The sequence below is a fragment of the Theobroma umbraticum genome, unplaced genomic scaffold, assembly GCF_002168275.2.
Source record: "Theobroma umbraticum cultivar Fairchild unplaced genomic scaffold, ASM216827v3 scaffold_56.0, whole genome shotgun sequence".
NCBI lineage: Eukaryota > Viridiplantae > Streptophyta > Magnoliopsida > Malvales > Malvaceae > Theobroma > Theobroma umbraticum.
Genome location: NW_018397256.1, coordinates 12,085,539 through 12,096,201, shown reverse-complemented (window position 1 = coordinate 12,096,201; position 10,663 = coordinate 12,085,539). Strand labels below are relative to the sequence as shown.

At 35.9% G+C, this 10,663-nt stretch overlaps 2 protein-coding genes and 1 non-coding gene across 4 annotated transcripts in view; all 3 read left to right on the top strand.

Moving 5' to 3' along the window:
* The first annotated feature begins 925 nt into the window (after window positions 1-925).
* LOC110411495 (putative beta-1,4-xylosyltransferase IRX9H) lies at window positions 926-5,177 on the top strand. Of its 2 annotated transcripts, none has more exons than XM_021421677.2 (5): window positions 926-1,330; window positions 1,499-2,735; window positions 3,479-3,728; window positions 4,111-4,319; window positions 4,837-5,177. In XM_021421677.2, exons 2-4 carry the CDS (start codon window positions 1,825-1,827, stop codon window positions 4,279-4,281), a joined length of 1,332 nt encoding a protein of 443 aa, XP_021277352.1. In that variant the 5' UTR covers window positions 926-1,330; window positions 1,499-1,824; the 3' UTR covers window positions 4,282-4,319; window positions 4,837-5,177. The 2 variants fall into 2 exon arrangements, with proteins under 2 accessions (XP_021277352.1, XP_021277351.1); XM_021421676.2 differs by having other exon boundaries at window positions 927-1,330; window positions 4,832-5,177.
* A 575-nt stretch (window positions 5,178-5,752) lies between these two features.
* TRNAS-CGA (transfer RNA serine (anticodon CGA)) lies at window positions 5,753-5,834 on the top strand. The gene has a single exon. It is a non-coding gene; the product is annotated as a tRNA-Ser (tRNA).
* A 159-nt stretch (window positions 5,835-5,993) lies between these two features.
* The window catches only part of VTE1 (tocopherol cyclase, chloroplast / vitamin E deficient 1 (VTE1) / sucrose export defective 1 (SXD1)), a 6,209-nt gene continuing 1,539 nt past the window's right edge, over window positions 5,994-10,663 (top strand). The window contains exons 1-7 of the mRNA XM_021421673.1: window positions 5,994-7,248; window positions 7,788-8,032; window positions 8,928-9,007; window positions 9,153-9,229; window positions 9,748-9,917; window positions 10,121-10,218; window positions 10,376-10,483. Of these exons, the coding sequence (XP_021277348.1) occupies window positions 6,941-7,248; window positions 7,788-8,032; window positions 8,928-9,007; window positions 9,153-9,229; window positions 9,748-9,917; window positions 10,121-10,218; window positions 10,376-10,483 (1,086 nt within the window). The 5' untranslated portion in view covers window positions 5,994-6,940. The remainder of the gene's footprint in view (window positions 7,249-7,787; window positions 8,033-8,927; window positions 9,008-9,152; window positions 9,230-9,747; window positions 9,918-10,120; window positions 10,219-10,375; window positions 10,484-10,663) is intronic.

Genomic DNA, 10,663 nt, shown 5'->3' with positions numbered 1-10,663 from the left:
AAGTATTTTAGCCTCAATCGTTAACTAGTTATACTAAAATCGATTATTTAAAATTTTTCCCAATACTTTAAAATATTATATATATTTAAAAAATTACTAAAATTTTGAAGTGAATAATAAGATTTTAAAGTTATTTGGGTAAAATAAAACGAATTAAATGCTACTCCTAACCAAGGTGCGGGGTCAGGATCATACCTAACATGCCTAAATTTGTTATAGAAACTGTGGGACAAGGTTGCCAACGAAGTTTCATTTTAAGAGTATCTTAATACCGTACCATTATTAATGAATTATTGCTTTTTTTAGAAACTCATAGTCTTACAGCTTGGATTTTTTTTCATAGTTATTTTTCTATCATACAAAATTAAAACCCCTTTTTCAGTAGTTGTTCTTGATAAAAAAATTATTTTAATTTCTCCATTATTCCTTTTATTAACGGTATTGGAATTTCTCCAAAAATACCATTATAATTGGGAGTCGATTTTCGTGGACTAGGGAAGTCAATAATCAACACCCAAACTCCAATTGCCCAAAAGGGTAAGGAAAGTTCAACTGTTGGGGTCATGGAAAGGTTTGTGCATCTATCGCATGATTATGTTACAGTTGATATTTTTAAGTCAAAATATATATTTGTTAAGCAAGAAAAAATTGTACTTATAAATACAAAATTTACCATATTTTTTATTTTATTTAATTATATAATATTAAAAAAAGATTATATTTAGTTTAATTAATTTTAATTTTAATATCTCTCTCATAAAAAATTTAATTTTACTTGTCACGGACCATTTTTTCAATCAAAACATATACGGATTAGATAGAGAAAAGTCTTTAGTTATATACTTATAACTCTCACGGGATTCATAAAATTTATAGGTGTATGTAAAATTTTTAGGCGTGTGTAGTACCTTAATCTCACACAAACTCAGTCTGACGCTGGGTCACCTAAAACTATCCACATATATTCAGGAAAAAAATAATCGAATTTATTGTGTTGTGTCTTAATCTTTGTGATTGGGAGCAAGGTACCGTGTTCTCTGAACTGTTTTTAAGTCTCTCTCTCTCTCTCTCTTATGTTTGCAGGCTCTCAACTCTCAAGGCCATTGCAAAGATTCCTTGAGCATCTTCTTTTAGGCTTCTTATTTTACTCTCCATTTTAACCTTTGGTTATCAACAAAGGCAAAGGAAGATCTGAAAATGTTGAGTGCTTTTTTTTTTTTAATTAAAAAATCTGTGTTAGAGCCTTGAACGAAGGCTCAGAGATGAGACCGGTTCTCTCTTCTCTGTGACTTTTGGGAAAGAAGATCGAAGACCCATTTTTCATTGGAAGGTAATTCAGTTGCCCATTTCATTAAGGTTGGAGTCTTGACAACTTTTTGGTTTGGAATCTCACTGTTTTTTTTAGTCAAGGCCGGTGTGTTTTTTTGCTTGTTTTGTTTAAGTGGAGTATTTGGGTTCATTCAGTTTGATTTGAAGTTACTGATAGTTGCTTATACAGTTCTTTGTAGATCAAGAACTTTGCTTTGGCTTTGGTGGATTTACCGGCATTCTTAAGATGAGAGGGAAAGTTGTCTTTTTGAAATTGGATTTCGATAGGTGAACGTATCTGGTAGGATTGATTTAATATTTCTTGGTTAATACGGGCACTAGATTGTTGCCAAAAAGCTATATTAAATAACGTGCAAAGGAGCAAGGAGCAGACATTGCATACTTGGATGCTCATGTTTAAGATGTGTGTTGATAAAGAAAACGAGGTTGTGATAAATTTGGTTGTTCTCTTGTAGTGATTCTTTATTGATTAAGGAGTGCATCAGGTTATTGTTGATGGCATCAATTAGAAGAACACTGTCTCCAGTGCCTCGGCAGGGGACTCTAGTTACTGGAGAGGTTGAACGTTCAGTTCCTTCTCCTTTGTCCAAGTCTTCATCATGTAATCAGAACTACCCACCTTCTGGCGGATTGCTATCTTCTCTTTTTGGTTTATCGGATTCTCAATCTTTGGTTCTTGGTGTTTTCTCTCCGAGATCCTCTAGGCCTCTTGACAGGTCAAAACAGAAAGGACAAGTTTGGACGAGAGCTCTTTTTCATTTCTTCATTTGTTTCATAGTTGGTTTTTTTATTGGATTGACACCATTCATTTCCATGGACTTTTCTTATATGAATCCCATTTCAAAGCACCAGGCATTCTCCTTTGAGGTAGTATCAACGGCTGGGAATTTTCAAACGCTTGACAGTTCAGCAAGAAATGTAACTTCAATAATGGACAAAGCGGAGGTTGAAAGTAATGTCACATTGGAGGCATTAGTGCAGAAACAGGAAGTGATAGAAGGGCATTTAGATAATGCCTTCACTAATCAGTTACTCTCTCAAGATATAGATCTGGAATCTCGTAAGCTTTTAATAGTTGTGACTCCAACATATGCTCGACCACTTCAAGCCTACTATCTAAATCGTTTGGCATACACATTAAGGCTGGTCCAACCTCCTCTATTGTGGGTGGTTGTGGAGATGACCTCCCAGTCTGAGGAAGCAGCTGACATCCTAAGAAGGAGTAGTGTTATGTACAGGCATCTTGTTTGCAAGAAAAATCTGACTGATATAAAAGACAGAAATGTTCACCAAAGAAATGTGGCACTGTCTCACATTGAAACTCATCATCTTGATGGAATTGTCTACTTTGCCAATGAGGATAACATCTACTCGATCGATCTCTTTGAGCAAATGAGGCATATTAGGTATCTTCTTTATATTTTCTTTTTTCAGTCTAATAATTATAATTCTGCTTACTATGTATTGCCTAATTTATCCTACTTCATTTCTCGCTTGATTGTATTCTAATGCAAATCTGGTGACTGGTTTGTCTACTGTGATACCCTAATGAGTGACAAGAAAGAAAGCAGAAAGTTAGCTTATTTAGATCATAGCTTGTTTCTTCTTTCTTTTTGAGCTCTCAGTGAAGTGTGAGAATCATTAGTATAAGGGGTTTTAATTGGACAAAAAGAAGGAACTGAAAAACTATGAAATAATCCTGAAATTCCTTAAAGCAATTGCATATCTCTTCGTGATGCCATGTCTTTAACTGGGAACAGGTTTGCATAACATGACTTATTATAAGCATGATAGTTGATAGTGGTTGAGAATTGAGATGATATGTTATCCTAGCACTAGACTAAAATAGGAATCAGATATATACAACTTACCACCAACATGGAAATATGAAAGGAATGACAGAACTTTTTCTTTGATTTCTTATTTCTCACAAGGAATTTGTTATTCCCTTCAGTTTATTTTTGTTCATTTTCTAATTACTGAAGATGCCTCCAGTTAGGCGTTTGTCTTCTCTATAGGATTTCCTGCTGTTCATTCTTTGCATGGAGCACTTTGCTTAAGTATTATACATGCCATTGCCACAATCCCCTTCTTCCTTTTACATGTGTCTAAATACAGCAGTTTATTTCTCAATGCCTTTTGTGTTTAGGCGGTTCGGGACATGGACTGTGGCCAAACAAACATGGGACAAAAGTAGAGCTATATTGGAGGGCCCTGTTTGTAATGGAACTCAAGTCATTGGATGGCACCTAAAAGGATTAAGTAGGAGATTCCGAAGATTCCATGCTGAACTGTCAGGGTTTGCCTTCAACAGTACCATACTCTGGGACCCAAAGCAATGGCACCGACCAACTCTTGAACCAATTAGACAACTTGACACAGTAAAAGATGGCTTTCAAGTTAGTTTTTATTGACTCTTCTTTGGTTGTCCTTTAAGTTTCATGTAGTTTCACCTTACTGCAGTGACCCCTGCTGATTTACTACATCTGCAACTTAAGCCAATTTTGGGTAGGGCAGGTAAGAAAAAGAGAAAAGGATGTTGGCAATTGAGATAAGAATTCTTGATATTTGAGCAGTGAAAAAATGGAGACAAAAATAAAACACACACATGCAAAAAAGTGAGCAGAATTCTCCTGAACTTGGTGTGTATGATTGGAGGCATTGTTCTTCAAAAATCAACCCATAGAAGAGTATTTTGCACCATCACCTATCTGAAATGCCTTGTCACAAATTGGTAATGGACTTCACTAAATCCTTTTAATTATTGATTTGAATTTTCAGGCAAGCTCGTTCATTGAACAAGTTGTGGAAGATGAAAGCCAGATGGAAGGCTTGCTGCAGGACTGCTCAAGAATCATGGTTTGGGAGCTTAATGCTGAATCATCTAATTCCTTCTACCCCCAAAAATGGTCAATGAAGAATAATTTAGATATTATTGCTCCACTTGCATGAAATTCTGGATGCGGAAGGCGTTAATTTTGATTTTCAAGGTGAGTGCAGTTCTTTCTCAAGCAATCAACGTATTTGTTCAAAAAGTTTTGCATATGAAATATAAAAAAATTGACATGGAAATCAAAGTAATTTTATATTTTCTTCAGTTCAGTTTATTCATCATCAAAGTGAGACCAAATGATATACAGGAAAAAAAACATAAATTTCTGGGCTATCTACTTGATAATAAGAAACCAAACATTTAGCTGTCTTGCTTTCAGATTTTCAAGTTAAGACCTGGTGGGCCAATTCAATGAACAATGAAAGCTGTACCAGTGTGTGAGATTAGCCTCCTGCCCAGCAGACTTAGCTGGATTCTACCACCATTGGGTTTAGAAATATAGCAACCAATTTCTAATGAGCTGATTCAAGCTTTATTCCTAATAATTTAAAAACTATGTATATAAGCTGGAATGATTAATTTTCTGTACTTATTCTGTACATGTGAGCAAAGTGTTATGTCTCAAGTTAGATTTTTCTTATTTTTCATGTTGATTATTTTGGGTTGTAGGAAAGATGGCTGAGAATCGCATATCATTTCAGCGAACCGAGACTCATAACTAGGCTGATGCTGACACCAAATGGCCAAGCATACAACTCGTTGATGTACGTACCTTCTAGATGAATTGGCAGGGTATTTTGCATACAAGTGTAAACATAATCGTTGTACAGTATATTATTTTACCATTTATGCATTGCCTGCTCATTTTGGTTGAGGGAAATTTCATGGAACTAGTTAGGAACGGGTGGTCAAATTAAAAGCATCCTTGTGTGATACAGACTGTAATGTTACTTTGGCTCTCATTCTGTTTTTAGCAATTCCTTCGAGTAAAACTGAAAGCAATTTTGATTATTTACTTGTTATCCCCAGTTCTGGCTTTTATTACATTTTTATCTTGCATTTATCTTATTCATTTCTGATGCAGTTTGGAATTCAGCAGCAAATGCCATCTCAGGGTGGCAGAGACCACTAAGATTATCCTAAACTGCAGAGTCCCAACTTAGACATGGACAACAAATGACTATATTAGACTGTAATGATGCCCTATTATGAGAGGACTTTTGAGTATATTTGAAGTTAGTTTATCTGCTATGATGGGTTTGTTCTATGCTATTGTTACAAATAAGTTTCTCCAAGCTTTCTTGAAGAAGAGAACGCTTACTAGAAAAAACAAAGGTATTTATAGTTACGGTATAGGTTAGCCCCCTAACGTTGGCCTTCTCTTGCTGCATTGAAATCCTGTTTTCGTGTGAACTTTTCCAGTCATGGAGGTACCTTTTTTCTCAACAAAAGTCTTCTTTGTTTTATCTCCTCTGGCCATTAGCAAATGCTGTTCAACTTTGCAATCATAGCCAGTGCATGTGCCAAACGGTCTCGTTGCAGAATGGGTTTTCAAATAAGATGTTATAAGAAAATTCCGTGAGTACAGGCGTCGATATGTCCGAGTGGTTAAGGAGACAGACTCGAAATCTGTTGGGCATTGCCTGCGCAGGTTCGAATCCTGCTGTCGACGCAATGGTGGTTTTTGTCTTTGCATAAAAATTCACATGCATGAACTTCGTATATATATATATATATAATTGCTGCAATCTTACTGAAATGTTTAATGAGCTCTTCTCGGTATAATTCTTTCCTTATTTGGTTCATATACACGCAAAGATTATTTTATGAAAAGGGTATTGGAGGTAACTCAATTCATATGCAGAACGAGCATGAGTGCAACTCACTTCATTCTCATCTGCTCTCTTCCTTCAAATTCACCTTGATTTTTCATCACTCTCAACTCAACAACCCATGAGCTTCATCCTGGTTTACTTCCTTTCTCCCAATGGTTCCCAACTTAGACTTGATCCTGGTAGCATTTCTCTATGGCTCCTTCATTGCCTGCGTTCTTCTTGTGGTCGCCTTTGTCATCTTGATCACCCTCTTGCTCGCTTTCTCTTTCTCAACCTTCTCCATTGTTTTCCTCGATTTGTACAGCGTCTTCTCTTTGCTTTCTCGGTATGTTGGATCAATACAGGCTAATCTCGAACTGGGTTTCCTTCTACTTCTCTGCAGCCTCATGCGGTATGCGATCTCTGCTGCTTTGGCTTCAAAGCCGTCGGTCGATCGCCTGGTTTCTCAACTCCGAGTCAAGGCCCAACATGCCATGAATCGCGTCAACGCTTCGCTGCTAGTCCACACTAGAAGATTGCAGTACCAGTAAATTTAAAAGAAGAATAATCTAAAGATTTGCCGGCAAATTGTAAGAAGTAATTCAATGTTATTCATGTGATTTTACTGTTAAATCCCCCTGTTTTAATATATAGTATATGTTGTATTAAATGCTTTGCGTGTGACGACGATCACCACATGAAAGATACGACAAAAATAGCAAAAAAGTAATAAAATTTATGAAAAAATAAAAAAAAATCCCAATGTATTGTCAACGTAAAATAATTGATTGAAGTTATTCAAGATTAATTAACGGATAAGCATGAGACAGAAGTTGGCAGTTGCCACTTCATCTTTAGCGCCACATCCCACTCACCTCTGTTAATATTTTTTAAAGGCAGATATATACTGAACCTCCAGACCTTTTCTTTTCAAAGATTTCAGTTTTCTTACGATTTGTTTTCCATGGGGCCAAACATTTACTCGGTCAACGAGCTTCACCATTTCTCTTCCTCTTGTATTGGATTTCGCCCTCTGAACTCTAAAGCCACCGTTAAATTTTCTCAATCTTCAACCTTCAATGGATTCTCTCCTCTACGCATCCGCCCTCTGAGTGTGGGGTTTCGGTCGAACTCGCTGATTATCGCCTGCAGCTCTGTCGCCGAAACTGAAACGGGAACTTCTTCCCCGGCAGCTCAGAGCAGCGCCGTCTCCGTCAATCCGGTTTATGTCCCCACGCCGGCTAAGCGAGACACTCGTACTCCTCACAGCGGGTAATTGGAGTTGCTGTTTAGTGGTTTTTTAATAATTTTAGTTGAAAATTAGTAATTTTTGTATTCAAGGCTTAGCTTGACTTGGGTGTTAATTTTTTCTTCTTCCTTTCCCAAAAATGGATTAGTTTGATTCGTTATCATTGTAAAGAAAATACTATAATTTGATTAAAGATGAATCAGTATCAGGCATTTCGTTATTTACAAAAATCATATTTTCAATTATTTATTATTTAAATATGTTTTGTTCTTTGCTTTTGTTCTCTGAAATTAAAAGCAAGTGGTAAAGTAAAGCATAAGACTTTAAAGAGCAGATTTTTAGTAAGTGCATTTTGAAGCTTAAATTTAAAGACTTTGCGAGGTTCGTAATATTTTATTTAGTTTAATCTATTAAGTATCAAGGAAGCGTAGTTTTACTATAGTCTAAATTATCTTTGATAATATTAATATTGGGTTCCTCAGACTACCATTCATGGTGATCAGCTACTCAACGGCTCTGTTTTATCTGATTCCAATTGTTGAAAAGCTTAAGTTGTATATAGGTACCATTTTGATGGAACTACTCGACAATTTTTCGAGGGTTGGTACTTCAAGGTATCAATCCCAGAACGAAGACAGAGCTTTTGCTTCATGTACTCGGTGGAGAATCCTGCATTTAGGAGGAAATTGACGCCATTGGAAATGCTGCAGCATGGACCTAGATTTACAGGAGTTGGGGCTCAAATTCTTGGTGCTTATGACAAGTATATATGTCAATACACTGAGGAATCTCAAAACTTTTGGGGCAGTAAGGTTTCTCCCTTCATCGGCCTTGTGAGATTTGAATCTGAGATATAATCTTATTATGGCTGCCCCATTGTGCCTGTGCTTTTAATCATACAGTAATGCAACTGTGATCTATTACTATTAGGTGTCAATGTCTCTTATTTTGTATGGTGGCTGCAGGAATGACGCCTTGTTGACTTCATTGTAAAATATATGATCCTTTACTCTTTTAAACTAAAATAGCATTTATGGTGGCTGTCCTTGTTCTTGAGTATGTAGCAAGTCAGTGGGTTAACCTATATGAAAAGGTTCTCAGGCATTTGCCATGAATTTTGAAATAAAATGCCTGATACATTAATTTTTTCACCAAGGAAATTTAACTCAACGTTGATTCACTTCAACCTCTGAATTTTATTGTGCTGTGACATTTCATCCATGTAATGCATCATGGTCACTCTTTGGTTTTGTTAGACTTTAGCAATTCGAACATGTAAGGAGTCATATCTGATTTTAATAATTTTTTAGAGATTCTTTTCAATCATTTTTTAACTTTTAATTTTGGGTAATCCAAATTGATTTTATTATGGCCTCTCTTTAGTTTTTCTGTGATTTTCCATCCATCATGTTAATTACTGAATCCAGTTAACTTTATTTTTGGACTTCAAAAAGGGATTCTGTTTCCTCTATGTTGTCTTGTTAGTTAATAACATGATATGCGTTCTTGAACAGTTCTGCATCAATATAACCCATTCTTAATAAATTTTAAAAAATCAATTGTTTCAGTGTAGTTGTTTGCTAGAGTACTTAATCTACTACTTTCGTCATTCTGTGTTTTGGTATTATTACCTTAATAGTTGCAACAACAAAATGTATAAATGGTAGCGTTCTGTGCCTAATTAACTTTTTTTAATGCATAGGTAGGCATGAGTTAACATTGGGGAATACATTTTTAGCCAACAAAGACTCACGACCTCCAACTAAGGAGGTTCCTCCACAGGTGAACAAGCAGTTTCTGGGATTCTACACTTTGAAGGAAAATACCTGCAAAGCAAGCCTAAATGCTGCTGATATGATGATATTTTTTGTTGGTTAATCTTGATCCATTGTTAGTTTTTCATATTTTATGTGGTTGTTCCTTGTAGGAATTCAATAAAAAAGTTTTGGAAGGCTTCCAAGTTAGCCCACGTTGGCATCAAGGCTTTATTCGTGATGATGGCAGGTGCTTCTTATATTTTGAACCCATAAGCATGGTTTTAATTCTAAACAGAACAAATAAATCCTTCTTTGTTTTTATCTGCTGTTATTTTTCTTTTTTTTTATACAGAAACAGAAAGCAATTAACTCTAATGTTGAATGTGTCTCAGACTTGTGTGCGAGGATGTGAAGAAACAAATACTTTAAATTTTGGATATCTTAAAAGATTTAAGATTGTTGTGGCTTTGTGAGAAGTATCGAAGAAGTGTTAATTTTGATGGTTGATGTGCTTGTGCTCCCTCGTAGAAGTTCTTACTGCATAGTTTACGAGTTCCTTCCCTTGTTTAGTCTTTGGCATAAAGAACATGCCATCAGAATAGAAGTGGTTCTTTGATTAAGTCCCACTTCCTATTTTTAGCCAATGTTTTATGTTGTGATTATATTACTTTTTGGGTTAATCAATACTACAAATTGAGCAAAATTATCTACTTACTACCACTTGTGTCCGCATTTTTGTTGACATGGTTCAGGTTTTAATGGCAGGACAACTTATGCTAATATTGTTAAAACTGCACGTTGGGAGTACAGTACTCGCCCCATCTATGGATGGGGTAATGTTGGGTCCAAGCAGAAGCCAACAGCTGGCTGGCTTGCAGCTCTTCCCATATTTGAACCCCATTGGCAAGTTTGCATGGCTGGTGGACTTTCAACAGGCACTTGCTTACCTCCTTCCTATTTGTCAATTATACTTTGAATTGACTTCCTCTTCTTGCTCTATACTGTATAGTCTACATCTATGCTCAGTTTACTATGTTATTCACCATTATTTGCCTATCACCTTGATTGAAATTTGATCTCTTTAGAAATCCATGTTTGCTATAAGAATATTATCTCAGGTTATGACTTTGAATTTCAGGCTGGATAGAGTGGGATGGTGAAAGGTTTGAGTTTCAAAATGCCCCTTCATATTCAGAAAAGAATTGGGGTGGAAGCTTCCCTAGAAAATGGTTCTGGGTAAATCTTCATTCCTTCACATCTCCCTGTAGTAAGGCTTATCTAACTATTGATCACTTTTCCAAAGACATTTTTGGTTGTGTTGGGTTTTGCATTGAATTGAGCGTAATATTTCCGATTTAATCATGGTGATTTCATCATTAACATATCACTACAGGCTCAATGTAATGTCTTTGAAGGTGCAAGTGGAGAAGTTGCTCTGACTGCTGCTGGTGGGTTAAGGCAACTGCCTGGTCTGACTGAGACCTTTGAAAAGGCTGCATTGGTACTTCTTTTTGTAGCAAGTTTAATGTTTGCTTTGCTTTCTTTTGATTCTGTTAATTTTCCTTTAGCATGAAAAGAGTTTTGTTGGAAAGAAAATAAGATATCAGCGATAGAATGGAGGGAACTATTTTTTTTGTTTTAAACTAGTTGTTTTTTTATTTGGCCAGTGTTTTAAACTTGT